The 26204-nt window shown below is 42.5% G+C and overlaps 1 protein-coding gene across 4 annotated transcripts in view; it reads right to left on the reverse strand.

Moving 5' to 3' along the window:
• The window catches only part of LOC135915595 (NPC intracellular cholesterol transporter 1-like), a 135038-nt gene that overhangs the window by 35208 nt on the left and 73626 nt on the right, over positions 1–26204 (reverse strand). For 3 of the 4 annotated variants that reach the window (XM_065448711.2, XM_065448709.2, XM_065448713.2), the window contains exons 2-11: positions 23766–23928; positions 22483–22723; positions 20443–20691; positions 18842–19068; positions 15289–15453; positions 4605–5043; positions 3129–3249; positions 1886–2157; positions 869–1048; positions 658–721 (exon numbers count right to left, since the gene is read on the reverse strand). In XM_065448711.2, coding sequence (XP_065304783.2) covers positions 658–721; positions 869–1048; positions 1886–2157; positions 3129–3249; positions 4605–5043; positions 15289–15453; positions 18842–19068; positions 20443–20691; positions 22483–22723; positions 23766–23928 — 2121 coding nt within the window. The remainder of the gene's footprint in view (positions 1–657; positions 722–868; positions 1049–1885; positions 2158–3128; positions 3250–4604; positions 5044–15288; positions 15454–18841; positions 19069–20442; positions 20692–22482; positions 22724–23765; positions 23929–26204) is intronic. The other variant, XM_065448712.2, reaches the window with a different exon arrangement.

The raw sequence follows: 26204 nt of genomic DNA on the forward strand, positions 1-26204 counted from the left end.
TGCCGCAGCACAATGCATTGAGCTTGAGCATGTCAGCTGCCTCGCGTAGCGGCGGTTCAAAACCAAACGGCGATCCTACAGCCCTCATATCATCGTTGAAATGCCTGCCATCTAGTCCAAAAAAGCTGGAAATGCTCTTATGTTATCATCGCCAGCTTCGCTGTTTCGACATTAGCACGACATGTACTGCGTGTTTAGCACATGTTCTGTGTGTTCACACGACGGTACTGTAGGATCAAACTTCATAGACGCATTGTGACGTCACACGAAGCAGTTACCCGTTTTCGTTTCAGTACCTTGTTTATTGGTTATTTAAAATTATTAACGAGTCTCTAAGTAAACTGAACCACCCCACCAGTGACAGGACTACAAATTCCATTTGAAGGTGACCACATTCTAAAATGGTTAAAAAAGTGCCAGAGTTTACCTTTAAATATAGGGCCTGATCAAGATCAATTGTGCTATATAGCGTGCTAAAATAAAACCATCACTGGCCTCACATTGAAAATATTATCACTACATGTGCTGGAAGAAGCCTAGGTTCTGTATAAAGGCCAAGTGCAATAAAATCGCGCCCTGTGTGCCATTTGCTATGGGGGAGAGGAAAAACATGAAGAGGTGAGCTGAGGAGAATGGTCAAGGTGTTTTTGTCCTTACCTCAGCCATGAAGGCAACAGTCATCAGTTCCGAGTTATTGTAGCGCTTCATAAGCTTGATGAACCTGAAAAACCAAGTAGCTCGTCACTCCAAAGCAAGCCCAACTCGTGTAAATGAAAACCACCGCCAGGTAGCAGAGAATAGGATTGTTGTCAGCTGGCTACACATTAAGCACACAGGCATTTTGCTACATTACAGGTGCAGTACTCACTCCTTCTCCCAGGCAAGCGCTGGGTACTTCTTCACGTCGTCGTTGTAGTTGGTCACAGGGATGGTGATCACCAAAGCAGTGGCCAGATGGAAGTTAGTGCCATTGAATCCGCCCAACACAAGAGAGATGTCGTCAATTGGTCCACCGTATCTCGCAAAGCAGCCCATGTTTGCAACGTTTCTGCATTGGCACGGGAGAAGAGCACGAGAGTGAGACAACGGAAGCACACTTTAGAGGCCAGCAAGTAGTAAATTCAAAAAAAATCTGACGTAGAGATCAATTAAATGATAAAAGTATCAGATGTGAAGAGAATGTAGACTCTAGATAAGAGGACTGCAGACAAAAGAAAAGAGGACTAAAGACAAGGAAAACAATGCGGCCTGATGATCATGAAACAGGAAAAATAAGGCACGAGTCTAAGATGCAACTTATGTTTTTCACTATTCTCAAAGCTAAGTCACAACATAATGAGCTAAACCAATAAATATAATGGCCACCATAAATGGCAAGCATACAAAACATACTCCCTAACAGTGAAACATATTGTTATGCAACAGCATACATTCCACATAGTCACCGCCTTACATTTAAAAGATGTGAACTATGTAATGTGTCATGTGTAGTGTAGAGGTCAAGTTTCACATGTCTTGAAAGAAAGAAGCAGAGAAAATGAAAAGAAGGCATGATCTTTCCAACATTGAAGTGCTCCATGCAGTACTGTAATAGTTGCTATTTGAACTCACGGCTTCCTCCTACAACATTTCCTGGCCAAGTCTCTGCCAACAGAACACTCAACATCTGCCCGATCCTGCTAAATAATTCTGTTAATGAGCTAACGTCCCATATGAAGACTTACACATGAAATCTGCCCCCAAAGAAATAATATAAAAGAGCATATTTGCCACTAAACAAGCCAAGAATTCACTAGATCTAGCAAATTCTAGCACAAAATCAGCTAAAATGGCCCCACCGCTTGCAAAGCATTCAGGGTCAATGTTCACCAAAAAGAGTACATACTTGCTGCAGTTGTCAAAGTGGTGAAGGTAGGAGAATGGATCTATGCCGTCTGTCATGTTCAACTTGTCAATGCTGTCTTGGAAGTAGGCGAACACACTCTGCACCGAACAGTTCCTGTTCAGCGGCGCCAGCGGAGACAGACAGACGTCGTAGATGGTCACATTCCTCAGATCCTCCGGCCTGTACTTCTCCTGATCACCCTCGTGCAGAAGCATACCGTCGGGGCTCAGTTTTCCGATTACTGCCTCGACAGCCAACTGCAGCTTCAGAGCCTGCAATGCACAGCGTACAAAAAATGTAAAGATGCTTTTGAAGCTTTCAGGCTACAAGTCAACTTGAGGTAGCATTTCGGCAACTTGCTACATGGCTGGTCTGAAACTTTGCAAGGCAGCAACCACACGAAGCCAACAGACAGTGAAGCCAAGGAAAACATAGGAAATTGAGTGTTTTGTTTAACTTAGATGTGAAATAAAGAAAATGGAAATGAAAAGTGGGACGAAAGGACAGGCTGCTGCAGATGGGAACTGAACCTATATCTTCCACATTACACATGCAATGCTTTACCATTGGTCATGGCGTAATGGCTTCCAAACAGGCCGCACGAGAGAAGGGGAAACACGACATCACTGTCTGTCCCCTTCTCTAGTGCACTCCATTTGGCTCCTATTGGAGTTCTGGTTTGCCATCGAGCTAGTGCGGTGGCTATCCCGACCACTTTTCTGGGTACTTAAATCACAAACGCTTAGGATTTACACAAAAGAAATGTGACTGACAAGCATTACCATACGAACCACCAAGTCTTTGGATTCTCAGGAAGTACAACCCAAAGTATGAGTCGATAAAATATGGTCAGGTGTTGTACCTGCTGCCCAAGCACTGTCCTGTCTACCTCTCAAACATTCTCTCAAACACTTCTGCTCTCTCTCTTTTCATTCCCCTACTCCTTCCCCCCATGCAGGGTAGCCAACCAGAACTACCTCTGGATAACCTCCCTGTCTTTCTATGCATCCTCTCTCTCTCTCTCAAACATTTACTGTAATATGAGCTGCGTAAATGAAACAGCTGCATCACTCAAATTCTAACTTACTGACATAGTCCCATAGTCAACTATGAACCGTAGTCTGCTGAATCTTGCGCTGTATCTTCACTGAACACTCGTAACCCCTCTGTTGAGCTTAGAAAAACACGCCTTGCGCCCGCAAGTTATTGTTTTGAAAGAAGAAATATGATCATGAAGCATCACCTCCATCATGAAGTTCTTTTCGAAGGCCGGGCCGTATGTCGTGTTTTTGTCATTTTTCTCCACAATAAAGAAGTCTTGGGCTTTTGGACGCAGGATGATTTGCTCCACACGGTAGAAAGGACTGCAAAAGAAATCCATATATATATTCACGTGCCACTCAATACATTAACATCCATCCGTTCATATGTCATCTATATGCCAATCAATATCTAAGCAATGTCCCTATAGGTCACTGGTTGTCAGAAGATGAAAATGGCTACATTGTGACAACACCTGAGCCACTCCAGGCACATCCAGATGATGCGAACCACGAGCCGAACACACAGCAATCTGCACATCTACATGATCTATTGCATGTAGATGTGCGTCTACATGCTTTAAGAACAATTTGCTTTGTGTTCATACGTGTTAACAAGGGGCCCACAGATAAGGGTGCGGAAATGTCAAGCCTAATCTCCGCATGCCTTTTATAGCTTGGCGAGTGCTTCATTTGATTACCTTGCTATGCGAAATATGAATAAGTAACATACATTGAATTATGGGGTTTTATGTGCCAGAACCACAATTTGATAATGAAGCATACTGTTAGTGGGAACTCCACAACAATTTGGACCATCAGGGGTTCTTTAACATGCAGCTAAATCTAAGTACACGGGTATTTTCACATTTTGCCCCCATCGAAATGCAGCCGCCGTGACCGGGATTCGATCCCGCCACCTTGTAATATATGCACGTAACATGCATTTTTCGAAATTTTGCACACTTTTTATGGGATACTTATGTACTTTATTAACAATGACTTACATTTACACATAGCACGCAAACAGCTGAAAACTTTGAACAGCAGACACAAACAACCAACACATTGTTATTTAGATCACAGATACTTTTTCAGCAAACTTGCTATTACCAATTTTGCCTGCTTCAGTGCCTTCTGAATAAACTTCCTTCAAGCAGGTACACTTCTGATGTCTTTTCACCATCAAAAGACTTTCAAAGGTATGCTCAGAGACTGAGAAGCATTAACTTTTTCACCTACAGAATTTATTTTTTTATAAAACCTGATAAAACATCTGTAAAACTGTAGAATGGGTCTGTCCACCTGTACATCATGGAAGGATGTCAAATAAAGGAATTGAGTTGAATTTGCAAACTTCATGGAAAACATGGGGCAGTTGGCAGATATGAAACATTCAACTCTGTTGTGCCCTGATACATGTATGCGGTCACTAATAGTAGATACACACGTTGAACCGAATTGCTTATTTAATCTCGCTGGCACCGAACTGTGACACGAGTGGTTAGTGCGTGGTTCACTTGCTCACGCCACGACTTGGTCCTGCTTAGCCAAGTCACAATCCATCTGCGGAATGGATCGGCAATTCGGTTCACTGTGTGGATCCACACATGGAAAAGCAAAGAACCACTCAGAACAAAGAACCAGGTCGAGGTTATTGCCAGCGAAAGTCATCTCACCCAAAGTGAGAGTTGAAGTAGTTCATGTGCTTGCGGGCCAGACTGCTGTGGGACACCCAGAGGTCAACCGGGTTGGTAGTCACAGTGAACTTGAGAAGACCCAATGAAAGGAGCACGCTGACCGCCAGGGCGGCCACCAGCACCAGAGAGGGGTTACGTGCCACGAACAGGCCCCATCGGTGGAAGCCCGCCTGCAGCAGCTGCTCCATGGTCGCCCCGAACGAGGAGAGCGTGCGCACGTGGGGTTCCTCGCCAGTGCCGCCAGTGGCCACCTTGGACACTGCGGCATCACCGTTGGCCACGCCATTACCGAGCCCATTAACGACGCCGTTGATGATGCCGCCATCCGCGACATCGCCGGAAAGCGGTGCAGGGCGCAGGGTGATGGGTGAGCCCGGTGGTGAGTGGCTCGGAGAGTAGGGAAAGCTTTGACCACTCACTGCAAGCGATTAATGGAGGTGGCGCCACCAGCACCGGTCAGTGAAACTGTGCGAGGCCTGGATGGGAGGTAGCAGGGCACGCAGCCGAACCCCGATATACCGAAGTTGCATTCCACGCAAAGATACCTTTGTTGACAATGGCACCAACAACAATCATTTTGGTCTGTCGGTACGTACTTGGCGGAGGAAAATGGCACTTTTGAACAGGACAAGAGGAGACATATGCAAGAGCGCTCACCATCAACCATAATGTTTATTTGTTGTGAAAGGCTACATATATGTGGTTATTACCAAGTGCATGAAGTCAGCACACATTTACACATCGCAATCAGAATAGGACAATTCTTTCTTAAGAAAATAAATGCGATGCGTAACTGTGTTCTGATCTCGTACAGATGGTGATGCTCGTATAGTATATGTTGTCTTTAACAATGGATAAACATTATGGTTGCCAGCCAGCACCCGTGGTACGTCATCTCCTCGTGATCAATGCAAGAGCATTGTTTCCTAGCCCAAACACCTCTGTTATAGACGATATTTGTTACAAGCATATTGTGAGCACTGCCCATACTTTCATCTGTACGTATCACCACCACTGGGTGTGTTGTCTTTCTCTCTCTGGCAGGTTCCAGAATAAAATGGCTGCCTCAGAATATATTACTATTCCTTACGTGCCAATGTAAGCAAGAAACTTTTTAGATTCACTTCGTTAAGGCCAATAATATGTTACGTTAATGTTCGTCATATCGTGGGTCGGCTGTACAAAGGCGGGTTCCAGAGGGCCGGAGCAATACAGACAAAACATGCAAGGGCCACCAGAGCAGAAAACACCAGAGTTTATATAGGCTTTGCACTGGAGCGCCGCCAGGTTAAGTGAACTGGGACAGAATTCGACAGATAGTGTCATATAGCAGCTGAAAAGCAACCAACTACAGATGTGCAAATGATGAAACATTTTCAATAGATGATTAAAAATATTGTAATTTGACTAGGCTGTTCAACTGAACAGCTGCCATATTCAAACTTTCTACTATATTTTCCAAATTGTTTTGGAACCATCTGCACTGACATAGGAATAAGCGAGACATATTTGAAATAAATACTAGATGGTATATATCCCGTCGAAGTCGGAAACTGGTGGATTAGAAATGTATAGCCAGTAAGATTACTATTACACTATCCAAAAGGCTAGCATCTCATTTCAAAATTCTTCCATAATTGTTTGAAAACTGTATATTCAGTGTACACATCGCATTTTGTAGTGAATCTAGCGTCTTCACTGCCAGATTCACATTTGATTTGGTTCCATAAATGTTTTATGTCATTGTTGTCACAATGCCATAGGTAGTGTAATAATCGTGCACAACTGTACCCTGTATTACAAGACTGCTCGTGTCCCTCTTGCTCACATTTCCCTCACATTTTGCCATGATTTCCCTCGTGTGGCATGACTTCGTTGGCTGCTCTCACTAGCTAGTGAGATCGGAAAGGTTTCTTTCTGCTCAGTGTCTTCTGCTCTGCGATGAAAGCTAACATACAAATAACGCTAGAGTTAGCACAGTTCTGACAAATGTGATTTCCATCGTTGTTATTACAAGTTACTCTTCCACATAAAGTTTTAACCATGTCATGACTGGTTAAAAGTGAGCTGTAGCAACAAGACGACAAAAGGAATGTCTCAAACCTCACGACAAGCTATGGCAGCAGAGGTGACAGATAGTCCCTTAACTAGGTCGCAAAGAGCATAATATGTACTAGGCTCAAGTAGTCACACTACCACAGCAGACCATGGCAAGATGTGGAAGTTTCGCGTCAACACACGACTCCCAAGATGACTTACGTCCTTGCCTTCAGCGCACAACAAGCACCTCGACTAACGCTATATGGTATGTTCAACACTGAGGACATCCTTGCGTAATGGCTCTGGCTTGAACAACTATTGTAATATGCGAAGTTACACAGCATGCTAATAACCAGGGTGCGAGCACATGAACCCACATGAACGCTCATCTTGCATTAGGTAAGCCCTTGACTGTGTCCCCTGAATCACTTAATCACTTAACACACTAACATGCTACAAGGACACTGCCATCAAATAAGCTAAGCTCCAGCTACCAGTGAACCTTGCATGGTAGGCTTTACAGAAAGCATATAAACAGAGCTTTCAGATGTTTAGGTAGAAGCAATAATGGTGGTAGGGGAGCAATAATGTGAACTAAACAGCTGTGCTGCCAGCACACTAATGAAGAATTTCCGGGAGATATATGTGCAACTTTCAGCAGCTGCAATTTATAGACAGGGCTCGAGGGCTATACTGGACTGAATCACCTTTATTAAAAAAATGAGCATGTCATAGAAGACATCTTGAAGAATGAGCAGAGAGTGGACTGGATTGGAAGATAGTGCTGCAAAAACTGCAGAATACTTTAAAGGGGGGACTTAGGTTTCAACCAAAAAGCTTTAAAAATGTTTATTCTTCAAGCTATGGTGCTGAAAACTTCTGCACACATGCATGTAGCTTCATGTGCATATTTCAAGTACAAGGTTAATTCCAGTTTATAGCATCTAGTTCTGATCTTATGCAAGCTCTAACTTAATATTCTGGAAAATATTTTTTTTTAAAGACGAAGTTCCTCTGATTTCACTAAACGGAGTATGAATGGCTTCTGCATAATTTAAGGAACCGAATAAGACTAATCTTATCGCTCTGTCTACCGCAGAAAAATAATTTGGAGACTTTTAAGTTGAGACCCAGATGAATGTTTTTCTGAAAATGTTCTTCAAAGTCCAACAGCTCTTGTCACGAGGCTCCAAAGCACTGCTAGTACGTGAAATTAATTAAATTGCATGTTTAGCGAGGGAGACTGTGTCGAGGACAAAAGGTAGCAAACATGCATGTGGCCATTCCCCACTTCACTATTCTGAAGGTGGCAATTAAAATATTTTAAGCCTGAATACTCACATTCTCTGAAGGTCATGACAGAGCTTGCGCAAAGTGAATACTTCTGAGGTTTGCTTACCCCCAGAGGTAAAAAGAGAAGTATGAACTACTCATATTTTACTTCGTGCGTGATGCCATGTTATAAAAATGTTAGTCATCAAATTTTGTGACACGTCATATGTGCAACAGTGCTCGTTTTGCAAAATTGTGCAAGTGATAGAAGTATCTGCACAAATGTTTCACTGCTTGCAAACTAGACCTAACATCAGCGTCATTGTCACAATATTGATATTCACTGTTCGTAGAACTATCTACAGAAGAGAAACAGCAGTACAAGGTGCTGTTAGTCCGTAAACACTGAGCACATCTGTAATATATACAAATGTATGGTTTTATTGTTGCTGACCAAGTTCCCATTCACCCATACAAGCACAAAGTGCTTGGGATGCAGTACTGAGTGTACCTTAAAACAGGGTGCTAGGCATAGAGCATTGTCATTAGGATACCTCCTGTCATTTGACTCCAGGAGACCTCCTTGTACAGGGCAATAAAATTGTTGAAAATCTGCACACAGCGCATCTTTTGCATGAAAAAGCATGCAATATGACATTTACACATTTAAGTTACTTGCCTAAATGCACCTGCCTTTTTTTTTTCTACAGGGATTGAATGTGTGAGAACAGAGTGTAGAACGACCTGTAACGGTGGGAATGGTTGCTTTCGTTGTCTTTTCTGATCATTTTTCGTCAGCATTTTCTGATCTTGGCTCCCACCACAATGGCCAGCCAAGCATTAAGCAAACAAGCATTAAGAGAACAAGCCTTGAGCACAAAAGCAGGCACAAAACAGCACACATAAAAGGCAACACAAAAGAAACATGCAGACTGACACAAAATCAAAACACGGATTGCTCCTTCCTTCACTAAGTAGCATCGTCAGGGTCTTTCAACACTTTTCTTATGGTCAGAAAACTTCCTCAGAAGTTTCATACAGAGACAGAAGGTGTCATGTAAGGTGCTGGCATAAGTGGAAGGGCATCAACTGGCTGCATCGGTATGACCAGCGTTGCAGAATTCCGCAATTTTTTTCACCGAGATATTTTTCACCTCGCCGACATTTATTTCAGCTTGTCTGCAAACTGAACATGCAACAGGTGCTGTAGGCAAGACACTTTAGCATTAAATGCACCTGTGTAGGTAAATTATTCCCCCCGCATTACACCTGACACGCTCAGTCACATTGCTCATGCAGTTGTGTTAGTAAATTACAGACCACTGCGTTATACCTGACCTGCCAAGTCATGTTGCTCTCACATAACCATCCACACGATAGCGGTTTGCTGCGCCATTTGTCCTAACTGTCGGTTTATTATAGTGAGGCATCAACCTCCCATTGAGGCGAAGGCCGAGCCCCTTGCACATTGAGCTACCTCTGCACAAGTTGGAGGGGCACATAGAGTGCGCCTGCTTGTACCTAACCAGTAAGAATGGCCAACGGAAATTCTTGCTTTCAACAGGAATAATTAATTTTGCGCATTTCACTTGTTGATGGTGTTTTGCGGCCCAAAACAGAGCTACGAGAGATGAAAATGATGGCTAGAAGAAGAAATAAAGCTCAGGCAATTCATTTTCTTCGGTTGACAACTACTCAGGCGTAGGAGAAAATCGCATTAATTTTAAAAGCTCCACGGGGTAGAAATTATCTGTGCTGCCTATGCATTCTCTTGCAGGGCAATCTATTTGCTTAACGTAAGGGCAGAATGGTTGGCATCACAAGGTATTTACTGGATGCTAAATGCAAACAGCTATGCAGCAGCTAGAAGAAAAGAATTGAGAGACCATGGTAGCATGCATAAGCTGTCCCCCTTCTCAGTGTCAGTGAATGAACTAATGCCAAGTATAATGGTTTGACTGTGAATGGCATTCAGTATCTTAGCAGAATGGTGTGCTTCACATGCATAAACACCTGAACTGTTTCAGAATTGAGGCATCATACAATGCTACGACACCTCAATTCTGAAATTCAATTTGTGCCATTTGTAGTGCAGTAACACCGCAAGAAGTATTAAAGAACGTCTAGTGAGTAAGAGAATGTCTTTGCATGAAGACCGTCTTAAGATATTTTTTCCACGTGGGGACATTCTTTCATTCATCAGATGTCTTAAGAATGCCTTCAGATATTCTTTCATGTGACAATTTTCCTAAATATTTGTGCATGCATGTTATTTTTGCAGAATTGAGCAGTGTTTCTGGGAGCTGTAACGACAGCGAAAAAAGGAACATGGAGCATTTTGACTATTACATAAGCTTACCAGGACAGACTTGCCTGAGACGCACATTACTACAACAGAGATATTACCTGAGTGAGGGTGTGCCAATGTCCATTAAAGCTAATGCAAGCATTAAAGGCATTTAGTATAAGCTCACAATGCCAGCACACCAAAGCAAAAGCAACACAAGGAAACAAACAAAGCACAGTGCCAGCCGAGTTGCAGAGAATTGAAAATGCTAGTGCAATCACGAAACAAGTGAGGACACACAAAATACTGTACATCACATAAAAGACACAAGCAAGAGATGAAGAAAAATGACCTTTGCATGCAACTGATACAAAAATATGTTCCTCAAAAAGCAAACTTTAGGCCATATGGTGCAGTATTTAAAAGACAGCAATGACTCAACGAGACATACTGGTATCAAACTTGGCCAACACAGACAGCATGAGAGTCAATAGTCAACAATGCCAATAAGTTCATCATATTGCCATTAACCTGCCATGATGACATGTAACTAAGGCTTAGTCTATATGCAGTAACTTTGAGAGAAGAAGGCAGAAAGAGACAGGCAGCTTCTATTTGAAGAGTCAATGTCAGGCCTGCACCATATGCTCATGCTTGTTAGTAAATATATTGCAGTATCTGGCAAGTTAGGCCTATATACAATGAAAAGGCAAATTAACAGTAAGACATGGACAGCAAGAAAGAGACAAGAGTACAAGGAAACATTCACTTTTGTGCCCAATTAATGCGTGTTCATCTGTGTTACCCAATTATACGAATAGAGGTCAATGACGAGTTAACAAATGTCTTCTGTTACTGAAACAATAAAGCTTTGCAAAAAAATTTTAAAAAGAGTTATCACATGGTAACCACAATGCTAAGACTGGTCTTGGTCTCTTTCCTCTATCTTTGGTCATCCTTTCAAACACTTTTCCCATTTTCCAGTGCATTGTAGGGCAAACCACAGATATCGTCTGGTTAACCCCCTTATCTATACTATCTTTATTCTGTCATTTAAATAGGTCATTAGCGCACACTACGCGAGCGTATTACCTCGATGACAATTGTAGCTTCTCAATCCTCAATTTGACTTAAGCCTTCAGGTGCAACATGGACATGATAGACTCACTTAACCATGGCCATCTACCAGGCTTGCAGAGCAAGATGTGAATATAAGAGCACTAAGGCTAACATCTAAAGAGCAGTGCCGACCTCGGATGAAAGCTAGCTTCCTCTAGTATGTTAAGCTCATTTAGGTGCCACCCTCCTTTAAAGGGACACTAAAAAGAAACGTTTAAGTCAGTTTAGACTGATAAAGTATTCTTTGAAAATTCTATTGCCGTTAATTTCATGGTACTAATACATTGACCATGAGAAGAGAAGATAATGGTAAAAGTTCAATTTTGTTAATTTTGCACCGAAACCCCATAACACCAGTACGTCAGTGCGATATCATGGATTTCGAAGTATGTTTTCGTACTTAGGTAACGTTGGCTCAATAAAAGTTCTCGTAACTTGCGATCTTGAGTCATCGGATCCTACAGAGCGCAATGTAGTACATTTTTAAATATAAAGAATTATTTAGACTTTAGCGAACGCCAGAAAAAATGTATCACACCACGGCAAGCTGGCAGTTTTTGTGCCTTTTCTGGCTTACCAAGCACTCTCATAGTAAGAATGGCATTCTTGTAATTATAGAAGGGTAATTATTAATTACAAATTTGCTAATCCACATGAAATAATTTCTCTTCAGTGTCCTTTTAAAACTATCTTGTAGTAAAATCATATTGCAAACAACACTGTCCCCATCATGATTTTTGGATTTTCGGCTTTCACACTAATGTCAAAGATCCAATGCTGAATAAACAAGAACATTTGCACATCAAGAAGCAGAGAGGGATGTAGAATAAGTGGTGGCTACACTGGGGTACGAATCCTCTACAGTTACACTTCAAAACAGTCCATGGCGGATGTTGTCACTTTCACTTTCTCCTATTCAATCTGGCTCCTAGAGGAAGACCAACCAGTTCTTTATTCTTTTCACCCCCCGCAGCTAGATCATGCAACGACACGGTACAGTAACTGCCGGGACTGGTTACTCAGCTTGATGGGTCGTACAAAAATCTATTTCATTCTCAAGAATAGAACCATTACAAAAGCGTGGCCTCCTTGGACACCATTACTGACTATAATGAGTTAATGTGCTCTGCACCCAATGGAAATACTCAATGCCAGTGTGTCAATGCCAGTGTGACAATGCATTGATACCTTTTGTTGTTTTGCTTAAGCACGTTTACGTGTCAACAGCCTCGCCGCCACTGAAGTTGAAACCGCACACCCAGCAAGAGTGTGCAAGACTAGCATAAAAACACATCACACGCACGAACGACACTGTGCACTCAAGAAAGTTACACAATGGGGAGCACAGCTCAACCCTCACCAGAACCAAACCACCAGACACACATAAAGATACACCAGAGATACATCAAAAACTGTACACAAACACAAACACACACACACATACGGGGCAGACTGGGCACAGGAGAGGCACAGTGCTGCTCCCGTACTAAACACAGAGAGGACAGTGCAAGAGAAAGGTTGTGCACGAATCTGAAGGAAATCGTAAATGGCATTGACTTTTGGAAGAATGATTTAGGCAATCACCGAGCATGTCCTTGTGGAAACTGGTTGCAACGATGCGACAGTGGTCCCAGTGAAAGTATCATACAATGTTTGAAAACTGCCAGAAAAAAGTGCAAACAATGGACGGTGGACGCAAACAGAAAAAAATCAAGTGCCTCTCGTGTGTCAGCATCCCATCGATTCAAGTTGCTGGACATGGAGGTACATTACAATGATGACTAAATCCTCGGTGTGTGGTTCTTAAGCTTCACTGTCATGGCTAACTGTAGTCAGCAAAATGAACTCAAGAGGTGCTGTTTTTGGTTTCTTTTACATTAACTGAAAGGACACTAAAGAGAAACACTAAATCAGTATAGACTGAGGAAGTACTGTGTAAAAACTATTTTAGCTAATTTCGCGGTAAAAGGTCGGTTATCGGAAAACAAAGAAAGAAGCCTCCATTTCTCAAATTTTGCAGCAACACAGCAGCAGCGCCAGTACATCAGTGTAATGCTATGGATTTCAGAGCATCCTCTCGTATCTGAGCTGTTGTAGCACAGTGAAAGTTCTTGGAACTTTTTCAGTTGAGTCTTTGGCTATATTGAAAACAAGCCAGCACTGTCGAAACCTATATAAAGACACGGTGAGCTCATGCAGGAACTTCACGGCGGCATTACTACCAATCCTATTCTTACATCTCTTTAGCACACCTCTTAAGATAAAGACCTCTTTGTTACCTCCTTTTCTCTTTAAGTGTGCCTTTAAGGTGGATGTCAACTTTACCTCAGAACACACCTGTCATGAATGCTTGGGAGCTATCGTGCTACTTTTCCTTTGCCTGCTTGTACATTTTTTCTACTGTGGAACGAACGCTGGTCAGGATTAAACAACTATGTCATCCATGCTTGTCCAATGCACTGTACTTGCGTTGTTTGCTGTCATGCCAAGATACCAATTAGCTTGGTGTAAACACATTCTGCTCTAATTATGTTCACTGTCTGCTGCCAACAATGATTACTCCATTTACTTTTACTTCAATAAATAATATGGCATGCTAAAGTATGCCAGTTGGACTGCAGTAATTAAAGGAAATGAGCCTAGCTACTTTCCTTATTACTGACATAAAGTCTTGAATACAGCAACAGCTTGCTCTCTCTCACTAGGCCTTCAGCTCTAAACTGTATTTGGAAAGAGTGTACCTAACACATTTCAAACAGTCTAACATTAGGCAGGTGTTAAGCAAGGCTCTCCATGCATGAAACTTCATGCAATAAAAAATGGTAGGTCTTTCGACAGTATGGAAGCAATTTAATAAACAGTATCAGCAAAATTTATTGCAGTTTTTATGCTGCTAGTAGTACTGGTATGTGCCTTAAGGCTACTGGATCACTCTTCCAGCAATAATTTTGGCACAACCTCAATCAACAGGACAGGTGGCATGACAGACACCAGCTAATGACCATTTAAAGATATGCATACAGAATATGCTTTTTCCATACTGCAAAAAATACAGGATCGGATTTAGAAAATGTGGGTACCTATGTGCAGTAGTAGCCATACCACTTTTTCCCAGCCACGACATCGCTGAAGCCTGGCCTACGGGACACCACCAAATATTTAGCACATTTGTAAAATTTCTTTGCCAAGCTGCCTCGTTCTATTCTTGTGGTGCCATAAGAATAAAGGTGTTCTACATGTTTGATTTATTGGTGGGTTGAAAGAATAGTCTATTGATTGAGTGGTTGGTTGATTGATTGATTGATTGATTGATTGATTGATTGATTGATTGATTGATTGATTGATTGATTGATTGAAAGCAACACAGGGGCTATGAGAGTTGCTGTAATGGAGGGTTCCAGGTGCGGCACTTCAATGTTTGCACTTGGCTGTTTTTGCACTTTTGCACTTGGCTGCTACCACAATGCAGCTTCTGCAGTAATGTGTACTGTCACAATTACTATCAGCAGCAGGACGCCATAGCCACTGATGCACAATGGTACGTCTGCTGTGTCCGTGAAAGACACATTTGAAAGTCAAAATACTTGGCTGTTAGCATCTCTCCCATCTGCCCTATCTACCCGTCTGTCAGCCACGTTGTTTCCTGTTGTGCCAAGCCAATTTGCAAGACTGCCACTGCAAAGCTTCCATTCCACATTCCAGCAGAATCACTTTAGGCGAGCAATTTCCTTCAGATTGTGAACAAAGAAGAAGCCACAGCAGCCCTCTCCCCCACCCACTAAATGTTGGGCAGGAGCCCAGCCGCAAGAAGGCTGGAGCCGAGAGCAAGGTGAGCAAGAGGGAAGAGAAATGTGAGAGAGGAGTGTGGCAGCAGATGAAGGGAGGGGAGGAGGGAGAGCAGTGGTGGGAGGAGATTGTTTAGTGTTTTTCGAGCCAATAACATACTTGAGCGCTTTGATCTCAGAGGTTCCACCTCCTCAAGGGAGCCAAGATCCACGGCTGCCAACAAAATTGAGCGACCCGGCTTTGAGGGCCGGTGCAGCGGGGTCCTGATCGTGTCATTGCTGTTGCTGCTCGTGTCCGACACACTGGACTCCGACGAGTTCGACACTGTGATGATGGTGGCAAGGGAAGGGGCAACCACGGGTTCAGAAGATTCGGGGGCAAGGCAAGATGGCCACGATGAGGTGGGCAGGTCAAGGAAGGGGAATGTAGAACAGCATGAGGCATTTTTTTTTCAAATCTAAAAGTTACTTGTTGCCATTCTCAGGCCACATACTACACTACCTAGTATAGTACATAGAACAGGAAGAGCATGCACATATCTTTTTTTAAATTTTTAATGAAGCAGTTAGGCTGGAGGCAAACAAAGAACAAACATAACAATGATATCCTGTGCTTTTTCACTCACCCTCTCCTCAGAAGAGACAGAAAGTGTGTAACTGTAGCCAGACTGCAGAATCTGATGTAAAGGACGGTGTCATGCAATCTCGTGAAGCTGCAAGGGGGCTAACTGTCAAAGTTGTCGTTGGCAAAAGAGGGCGCCCATCTCCACAGCATGACAACCACAAATGAAATGACAAGAGCTCTTACTTGCTTTAAGAGGAAGCTTTAGCTTGGGGCCAACTACTACGCTGTCTATTCAAACACATGTAAAACACAAAAATGCTTCGATGAAACAAACCCTGGACCAATTTGAATGAAATGTGTTGCATTAGAGAGAAAGTTAAATTCTAGCGACTGTTGGACGCAGATTTCCTATTTGGGGTCTCGAATTTTTTAGGGAAATTGCCGGAAATTGGCATGTATAAAAAAAAAATAGAAGCTTACAAATGCATAACTCTGCTCCAAAAACAGATATCGCGGTTCTGTAAACTGGGTCTGTACAGCATCTAAAGTGCACAAATTTGATATATATGAATTTACGGCTTACATTTATTTGTTACAATGTTTATTAATGTTTTGCAGTAGTACTACTCACGTAATAATGGTGCATTTCATAGTGTTGTATAATAGATCAGTTTTGTCTGCCTTGGATGTATTATTAGGTGCAATTTACAAAACTATGACATGCTTTTTAACGGCAGAGTTAAGGAGTTGTAAATGTGATGTTACTGTTTTCCCGAAAATTGCAATTTACAAAAAAAATCTATTAAAAGGTTGCTGGTCTAAGTCAAAACTTGTCTTAATCATAAGGTTTTAAGTTTCCCTTTTAAATGCAACAAACCTACTCAAGTTTGATGCAGTGGTTGCCAAGAGAAACAATTTCTCAGTTCCCATGCACTTGGATAGGAGACCCCAAGCTGAAGTTTCCTCTTAAGTTTTGTCGAAAGACATGATTAATTTTCAAGCTGCGAGTGCTTTTACAATTTACGTGTTGCATGGTTCCCACTGTTCCCAGAAACATGCAGTTTGCCTATGAAGCAGTCTGTAGATAATCAGTTACAGCTAGGGTTCCACACTTCTGGATACATTTGAAATTTGACAAACTATTTTATAATCTCCCCAGCGAAATTTTGTAGGTTTGGACTTATACGGAAAACTAAACTTTGAGACTCGTGGCAAGGACACATTCCAGAATTCCTTTTTCATTTGTTTCTTCTTCTCACACGAGGTAAGCTTTGTCATTTGAGTTTTTTTTTTCTTCTTCCTTGGTAACATTTTGTACTAAAGACTATTTTTTACTTTGCACAACAAGAGAAAAACTAGGAGGTTCTGCTTCTTCACAGCACTCCGTGAATTCTGCACAAGCCATTTACGTTAATACAATATCAACAATGACTGAACAAAACAACATGAAAAAAAATTTATAAGAAAGTCAAATTTGGAACAAACTGCTTGAGCCATGTGTCTCCACAGACAACATTTAGAGACTATGATGGCTAAGAGCTGAAGAATTCTGAATTGCACTACAAAGCAAAAGAAACGTGAAATGAAATGAATAATTTGCTGTAAGAAAAAGCAAAATTTAAGAAGAAGGAAACATGTGGAGCCCTAGCTATAACCTTTCCCTAACTTCTGTTGTCGTACAATTTACAAATCCTGTCAAAGCATAGCAATGCTAAACAAACATGCTTTCTTTAGAACAAGACACACCAAGTGCACAAACAACATTTTCTGTACACACCTGAAAACAAGGAACTGTAACAAGAACAAACACCAGGAATTTAGCAGTTTAACTGGCACAACATACAACACAGCTTCATTTGCACCAAATACCTCAATAGCACAAGTTCATCCTATGATAACTTCTATTGCCTTTCTGGGACTATAGTGCACAGGCTATATGTGCATAAATAATGCATATATATGCTGTGTAGGCAATCTGTGAAATGAGACTAGACAGGGGTTTCTTTTTCCTAACATTGGTTGTATTTTTGACCAAGTTGTACATGACTGGTTTCACTCAGACAGTCTGGTTGATGTGCCAATTTATAATGACACCCCTCAGGCTATGTTGTCCTTGAAAGTTAAAAAAAAAAAAACATCAGGTCAATATCCAATTCCTCCTCAACTACTACAGCACATATGTGCATAGCTTTGCTAATAGCACCCCTCACCATTGCAATGTAGTGTTGCATATAGGCCTGCATATAGGCTGCTCTTGCCCTATATGCAGGCATTGGACCCTGTGATAACCTACCAAATAAGGACAATCTGAAGAAAAGCTTTTGTTTTTAGCCAAAACTGGTGCCTGCACATTAACACTGGATGCAGACTGTAGTCCATAAATTACGGCAATTGAAGATTAGTGCAAAAATGTGGATTCTTGCGGCTGAACACTCTCTAGAGGGCACGTAACTTCCAGCGTATAACCAAAATTTGCTACGGGGTTTGGTGAGGGGCCCTTTCAGGGAATCTTGTCTTGTCCGATCTCACCTTCAATATTTGTCTCAATAAAGTCCTGTGGCAGGTGGAAGACCAGCAATATTTTGCCACTGGTGCACTCTGTTTCACAGTGCAAGTATACTTTGGTCCAGCTCCATGCTCGCAAAGAGACCATGCAGGCACCGCTACTGCAACGCAACCATTACGGTTTGACAAAACTATGCCAGGTTCGTTGCTTCTGTGTATAAATGCAGCCCTAAAGAAAAATTAAATTCCGAGGTCTTACGTGCCGAAACTAAGACCAGGTTACGAGGCAAATCAATTTTGACCCCCCAGGGTTCTTAAGCGTGCACCTAAATCTAAATACACAAGCGTTACTACATTTCGTCCCCATCGATATGCAGCTGCCATGGCTGGGACCGAAGCCGCAACCTTGCACTTAGCAGCCCAAAGCCCTAGCCACTAAGCTACTGCGGTGGGTAGGAATGCAGCTCTTCTCGCCTCCTTAGGTGGCTGAAGGCATAGCTTATAAACAAGCACATTCCGCCGAAATAAATGCCTGGAGAACACAAGAAACGTAACAATCCAACCTAGCCTGATTCACGAAGCACTCTAAACGCAGACCGGGCTCAGGCTCTGCTCACATGGCTCGAGCACTGCGGTGGAGTACCTTGGAATGATGTTTTCCTCTTGTGGCTCTTGAGAAAGAATGTGCTCAGGACGGCTGTGCTCAGGAGCACAAAGAGCAGCATGGACACGACCAGCATGCCGTCATAGCGGCCCATGGTGAACGGCTCTGGCGAGGGAGGCAGCAGCGGCGGTTCCTGAGGAAGGCACACCGCCGGGCAATCGCTGCAGCTGCACTTTTGCTGGCTGGGACCAAATGGATCGGAGCACCTGCACGAACCATTGAACAGGTACTGATGCAAGTTTGTGCAAATTCTACCATGTGCTTCTCGCCTATGAAAGGATCACACACAGCAAGCATGAAGTCTGGAAAACACCCGCAAGATATTTTACCTTCGAGTCGGCCTAGTTCGAACAGATTCATCTTAAAACTTTTTGTGCGCGAACGAACAGGGACGAAGAATAGGGGCAATACAAGGACGAGCGCTTTCCTTGTGTTGCCCCTATTCTTCATCCCTGTTTGTTCACGCACAAAAAGTTTTAATATAAAAGTTTGTTTCGAAATGCCGGATGTGATGTCACCAAAGTATCCGTGACATTGAGATGCAAAGTCAAATTTGCCAATGTCGTGTTATGATGAGGCTAGGTGTGACGACGTTGTCGATAAAAAAAATTTGCAAACAAGACTGCTTTACCCATTCCTTCTGGCCTAACTCACATGTGGCAACCACAGCAATCACAGGAATAGAGCCAGCCATGTTGTAGTGATGTCACGTCGCACCCACTTCCTCGGTACCAAAACAAGCTAGTTTTGTACATAATAGTATATAATACAGTACATAATACAGTATATAATATAGTACATAATATAATATACAAGTACATAATATAGCAAAATTTCCAGGATGCCTGAGTGCTTGCCAGTATTTTTTTTTTCAAAGATCTAGAAAATGTTGACCTTCAGTTAATTGACATGTTTACAACTCTGTAGATCTGCAAGGAAAAACAATATCACAATTCTATAAACTGACTCTAATAATAGAAGTATGCAAGTAGGACTTTTGCAATACCCTAGTCAACTATGCCACTAATTCACAGAAGCTGTAAATTCACTACTGGGCCCGTGCCCCTGCATTACGTAGGGCCAGTGTGATTCTGACGAATAAGATTTGTAACTCTAATGAATCTAGCACAATCAATCCATTCATTTATGCTATGTTCATATACTTTAGGTGGTTTTTCGTTTTGCTTATTGCTAGTTCTAACTGCACACATGGCTTTTTGTTATGCTATGTGTATATTTCCCACCCTTACTAAAACTAAGTTCGAAACAGCATTTCTTATTATTATTATGTGTTTTTGTATGAATGACTTTTTTCATTCTGTAATGTCAGTTAACAAGAAATAAAAGATTACGTGCAAATAAATGCAAGTTCATGGTCACCAGACGTTGCAGAAGGCAGGGGTATAGCCATTGGAAGAGAAAGTATTATGGCAACTGTCTCATACCATAATAAACACCTTAGCCGAGAAGATAACAAAGCAAAACAAGCTTCTTTTTTTTATGTAAGCGAGAAAAAAAAGAGGCATTTTGTCACCTTTCGTGTAAAAACAAGACAACCACACAACAATCGTCGCACATACTTGTGGAAGGATGGGTTGTATGGCTTGAGTGTGGCCCCACTGCTCACAATGCTCTCTTTCGAGGTGACGATGTAGTTGAACTTGAAAGGCGAAAACCCGTCGCCTTCCTCCGGCGTGGAGCCCAAAAAGTCGAGCCAGTACTGGGGGTTACAGTCACTACCATGGGCTCCACACATGAGCTGCATCACCGTTGTGCCTGATATCACTGACATGACGTTGACGCACGAGTTGAATGCACCTTGAACGAATCTGAAAAACCAAGAGCCATGAACTTATCACTTGCATCAACACTTCAGTGTCACTGCTGTCACTGCAATGTCACTGCTGTAACTATCATGGATAAATGAAACATGAAAAGTTGGGGGCTAACTAGAATGCATTCTTCTGATTCTGGACTAGAAACACTGTTTGACATGACCATGATTTCAGCTTGAATGCTTAATTGAAAGCCTACGCCATATTTTGAAACTATGTATTTAGCCATGTAAAATCGCACACTTGTGTTAGGCGAGACAGGCTTTTTACTTTATTAGCTTGTTTCAACCCATTAGCATTTAACTTGTCTGCTTTAGTATGTATGACTGCGTTATGGCCAGGTTGTCTTAGAGGAGCTACTGAAATGAGAAGCTGGAATGTTACACTAGAAACAGATTATTTTCATTTTCAGCTAACCTACAGGACACAAAGGCTTCTGAAAGAAACTAATGTGCAATTGAATACAACCGCAACCAATGGCACCAGTTTTGCCATATTTAACCATCCCATTACTGAAAAGATTGCACATACCATGCAAATGGAAGAGCTACTCATGAACGCAATGGCTAATGACTTAAACACTGGCAAAGTATGTATGATAACAGGCAGAACTCACTCACACTAACCAATCTTACTAAAACTGAGGTATATATGCTGACTCAGCTCGTTTTACGCTCATGTTTTCATACATGATGCCACATCATAATTGGACGAAGTTGCCATATGTAAACAATTTATGTAAATTTTTACGTCTAATCAGTTTACTTCTAGTATTTAGCCACCAAGTATTTATTTTTTTGACCTCCGAGTAAATTTTGTTTTGGTTAAGACAAAGTTGAGAAGTGTGCAAATGGGGAAAGGAGGGTTGGGGGCAGGCACTCCAAAAGGCTTTCTGAGCCTTTGTGTCAGGCGCCCTTGGAAACTACATACTGGTTGTCCGAATAAAAATGAATGAATGGACACTTACACTGAATGCTGGTCGCTCACTTTATGATTTAGAATGAATGTTAAGTGCGTATTGACACGGGCATGTCTTAGGGATACAGAATATAAAAATTATGCATACATTAAAATTTTGTGCATTGTACACTAGACTTGCCCCCCCCCCCCCTCTCTCTATCTCTCTCACTGCAGACGAAGTTCATACTCCGATAATGCATACAGCGCCACATATCATGTATCCTTCTGTTGAACCAGTAGGACCGTCGGTTCAATGCCTCAGCATGCACTCTCTTTGTGTGGGAGAATACAAACAAACTCGAATTTAAACAATGTGAACTTTGTCTATGTCCTCAACCCCCCCGCAGTGATTCCACTGCAGCAATGCAGGAATGCTGTAAATAACATGCGTCCTCTACCAGTTTAAGTACTCTACCAGTTTAAGCACATTCAGTGTCTCTCTATGTTAACTGAGAGTGATAAGCCAGTAGCCACACTTCTGCGACAGGTCATCCATTGTTCTTGCCAGAAAAAGAGTGGCAATTGCCCAATAAAGTACCCTCTTCAGATCACAACTAATTAGTATATGGTTTTAGCTTTAGCTTGTTTTAAATGTATGTTCTGCTGGAGAAAGAAAACCTTAATCAAGCAGGTTGGCTGGGTGAAAAGCTAGTAAGAGGCCTGAGGTGCTCCAAGGTCTTAGAATCCCTGCTTCAGCAAATTCAAGAAGGGCTCTGCGATGAACAGCACCTAAATTGGGAACCCAGTGCTGAATAGTGCCATTGATACAGCCTAGTGAAGCCGCTGTGGCACACAAAACAACAAAAACAAGAAAGAGGTGCTTACTCTTCACTAATGGCATAGTCGACCGCAGTGGCCTTGAGCTCGCCTTCCTTCTCTTCACTGGGCTCAGATGCATTGACAGCTATGAAGTCACCCTGGTTTGGGTCACAGAAGCCGCAGAATATGCGCACAAAATTACTGTAGCAAGTGGGACACTTCCCCATGCCTAAGCTGATGGGCTGTTTCAGTTCTTCATTCATTTTTTCTAGTTGTGTCAGATCACAGCAGAACTTTGGTTGATCACCTGGCAAAGCAGCAGGGAGGGCAGAATGCATCAAAGTTGACATAAACTACATAAACATAAACAACGCTGAATAATTCAGGGCCAACTGCAATGAAATCCGATTAAATAAAGTGGTTAATATAGTAGTAGTGTACATACACTATTGATTTTGGCAAAGGTGTGGGACTTCAAGAGTTTTGAACAGCAAATAGGCAGGTGACCTGAGCACCTGATGGTTTGCACACATGGGGCAAATCTGAGAACTTAGACTCTAAGACAGATGTCATCTGATCTTGGAGGCCATGCCCAGGCACCATACAGTTTCTGAGCGACCCAGATTCTGTGCGATTTCTGGTGAGCAGTAATGGCCACGTTGTCTTAAACTACGGAACTAAAGTGTGTAGTTTTGAGAGCTTATTTATGACACATCTACTTGTATTTCAAGCATAAAATTTTGCAGGGAGGCTATTCTATAAATACACTATCTAGAACTAGGCTTCCTACATTGTCTAAAATTCCATTGCAGTTGGCCTTACAGAAAAAATTGACACGTAAAAACAAAGCATAGCGGCAACCAGGCAGATAAAGCATTGTTTTTCTTTCTTGAACCATGTTCGTTTTTTATCGTGACAACTGAGGTTTTGCTAGCCCTTCTGGAGATCTAAAATCCTTGCCATGAGCAAGGACCCTGTAGCTCTTGGAAATATACTAATATACTTTAAATACAGAATTTTTATTCACGAAGATGAGTCCAAACATTGCTACAGCAGCCATTTTAGGTCATATTAGTACTTGGAGCAAAAGTAAATATATATACATATATATAAATTTGACTCATTTTCGCTTCCTACAATCAACCTAATACCGTAAAATTAACGAAATAAAGTTTTCAGAGAATACTTAACCAGACTAAACTGATTTAGAGCTTCTCCTTAATGTCCATGTATAACTTCGTTTAACTATGTTTTTCATCAGCAAGGCAAGGGGGATCCAAGACAGGCTCCAGAAGCTAAGCACCCTCTCCCACAGCAAGAAAATGGACGGCAGCAAGCACCAGGCTCACCTTGTACTAGATGGGGGCATAATTCCTTGATGATCTCTAGGCCCTCTTGATCCAGGGGCTGCCCTTCCCCACTGTACACGCAGGGGACGTCTTTGTCCGTGTCCTCGTGTACACCGCACTTTCCCCGGAATGCACATTTACTTTCTACAGGAACGCTGTGTACCTGTAGATAACATTGAACAAAAAAAGGGAAGGGGGAAAGGCACAGGGTCAATGCAAGAGCAGGATAAGATTGACAATGGTGTTCACGTTCTACACGTGCAAAACTGCTCAGGTAAAGTCGCGCAAACACCCACAGCGAAGTGCCAAGAAATTAAGTTGCTTCTGACATGCAGTCACGAGCAGAACTTTCAGGAAAACGACATCGGCACAAAGCTCCCCAACCTTGAACTTGAACATGCATGCATAGGCTCCACCTCTTCTCTTCAGCCGGCACGGCCAGATTGCGAAGAAAGAGAAAAAAAAATGTTTTTTTTTCGCAGTATCATCGGTTTTCATACTTTTGCTTGCGACTGTACAGCTGTATTCGTGTTCTATCTTTAATGCAGCTGTATATGTGTTGTAAGGACGTGTATTTTCGTGTAGACCAGCATGTGACACTGGCTTGATTTTCTATAATAACTACCCACGCAGCGATACCACGAAGTATTCACACTTATGAAGTGCCCGTCTTCCAGGTTGCACTGTGATTAGTGCTGGTAATTACTAGTACATTTAATCATTAGGTACAGAAAGAAGGGTCATCTTTAAAGCTCAACGTCTCCAACTTTATTTTGAAGTGACAGACGTGACAGCAACTGGTGCTTTTCATATAAACCTAACCACGGCCAAAGTGCTAATGAGGCTTGTAGAATGCGTGGTATAATAATGCAATGTGATCCTGAAGAGACACCAATGAACCTACTGAAACACAAAAAGTGATAGAAAATAAGCTCTGGTGTGAGAATGTGTTCCAACACAAACTTCTACAAACAATGCGTGCAAGCTGCTTCAATATATGCTGCAGTACTAATGAGCCAGCACTCCAAAATGCCAACACCAACAAAAGAAATTGGAAAACTGGATTGAGTCACATGGTGTCCTTGTCACTATTGAATGCCTGGCACATACTATGCTTGAAGTTTGAATGCAATGAAATTAACACTAAAATGTTCTTCCTGGGGCAAATCCATCCAGTAAACGTATAAATGTAGATGCAGTTGCTGAAGCCAAGTGCATATCGCATAGCAGGAATTCGATGAATTACAATATGAATTACCTGGTTTCTTGTGCAAGCTAGATTACAAATCCTCGTTGTTGCCGTAGGAAAAAAAAAATGCCATTACCACATCTCTAATACCTTGTGTCCAGCTTGCACACCAATTGCACAACAGTTACCAACAGAGCTACACCGCGAAGCGCTCATACAATATTGATGGTTTCTTCATGCGATCAGCTAGCTGTTCCCCCACTGGCCTCCAGCCAACATATTCTAGAGAAACACGATCACACGCGCTGGTGCAGCATCAAAATGCCAGGCAATCCTTTCCGAATGTACAATGCGACAGACATTCCCGAGTTCGCGTGGAAGGTGGCTACGTTAAGTGCACCTGCAACATGCCGTCGCCAGCCAGGCGTTGCCATCCTTGCCCACATCTCGGTTGCCTATCGCGCCTCTTATCGCGTCACAGCACGAGAGCGCGCTGTATCGAAGGCCATGGCAACAGCGCTGTTGCACAGTTGTGGGCTACGCAACATGACTATTGTGGGCGCCCAACACCTGGTTGCCAGAAAAAAAGTAATAACAAAAAATCATTTCCTTTTGCTTTTAAGGCAGACAGCCTGTGCTTGAGTTAGGCAAGAGGATGGAAGCTCCCTTGTACGTGCAACAGCTGACACCGCAGCGGCAAGTACCGAGGATGAAGAGCAGAGCACCCAAGCCAATTTGAGTTAATATAGAGTTTTAGAATTTGGGGCCCAAGCGGCTTGGGGACCCAAGGAAATTGCAGGACGCAAGTGCGCATGCGCAGAACCCAAGCCAGTCTGGGGCACTTACATTCGCTTTGACCCAGGACCCAAAAATCGAAAACTAGCTTGGGTCCTCAAGGCGTCTTCGACCGCCCTGGAGGGCGAGGAGAAATCGCGGGATAGACGACGACATCTCCTGAACAGAGGTTTGCTAAGCCGTACTGGCGTCATACGCGTCCATTGAAAACACGGAGGCAATGGGGGCAGTTCAGTCAAGCAATGGACGCGCCACCACATGATCAAACATGGCAGCACCCACGGCATCGCCACAAAATGGGCCAATACAGAGTTGCAGCTCAGCGAGCCAGTGTATGGAAAGAAGCTATGAAAAGAAGAGCTATGGAAAGAAGAATGATAGGTGTAACATTAAGAGATAAGAAAAAGGCAGATTGGGTGAGGGAACAAACGTGAGTTAATGATATCTTAGTTGAA

Source organism: Dermacentor albipictus, chromosome 3 (genome assembly GCF_038994185.2).
Source record: "Dermacentor albipictus isolate Rhodes 1998 colony chromosome 3, USDA_Dalb.pri_finalv2, whole genome shotgun sequence".
NCBI classification, from domain to species: domain Eukaryota; kingdom Metazoa; phylum Arthropoda; class Arachnida; order Ixodida; family Ixodidae; genus Dermacentor; species Dermacentor albipictus.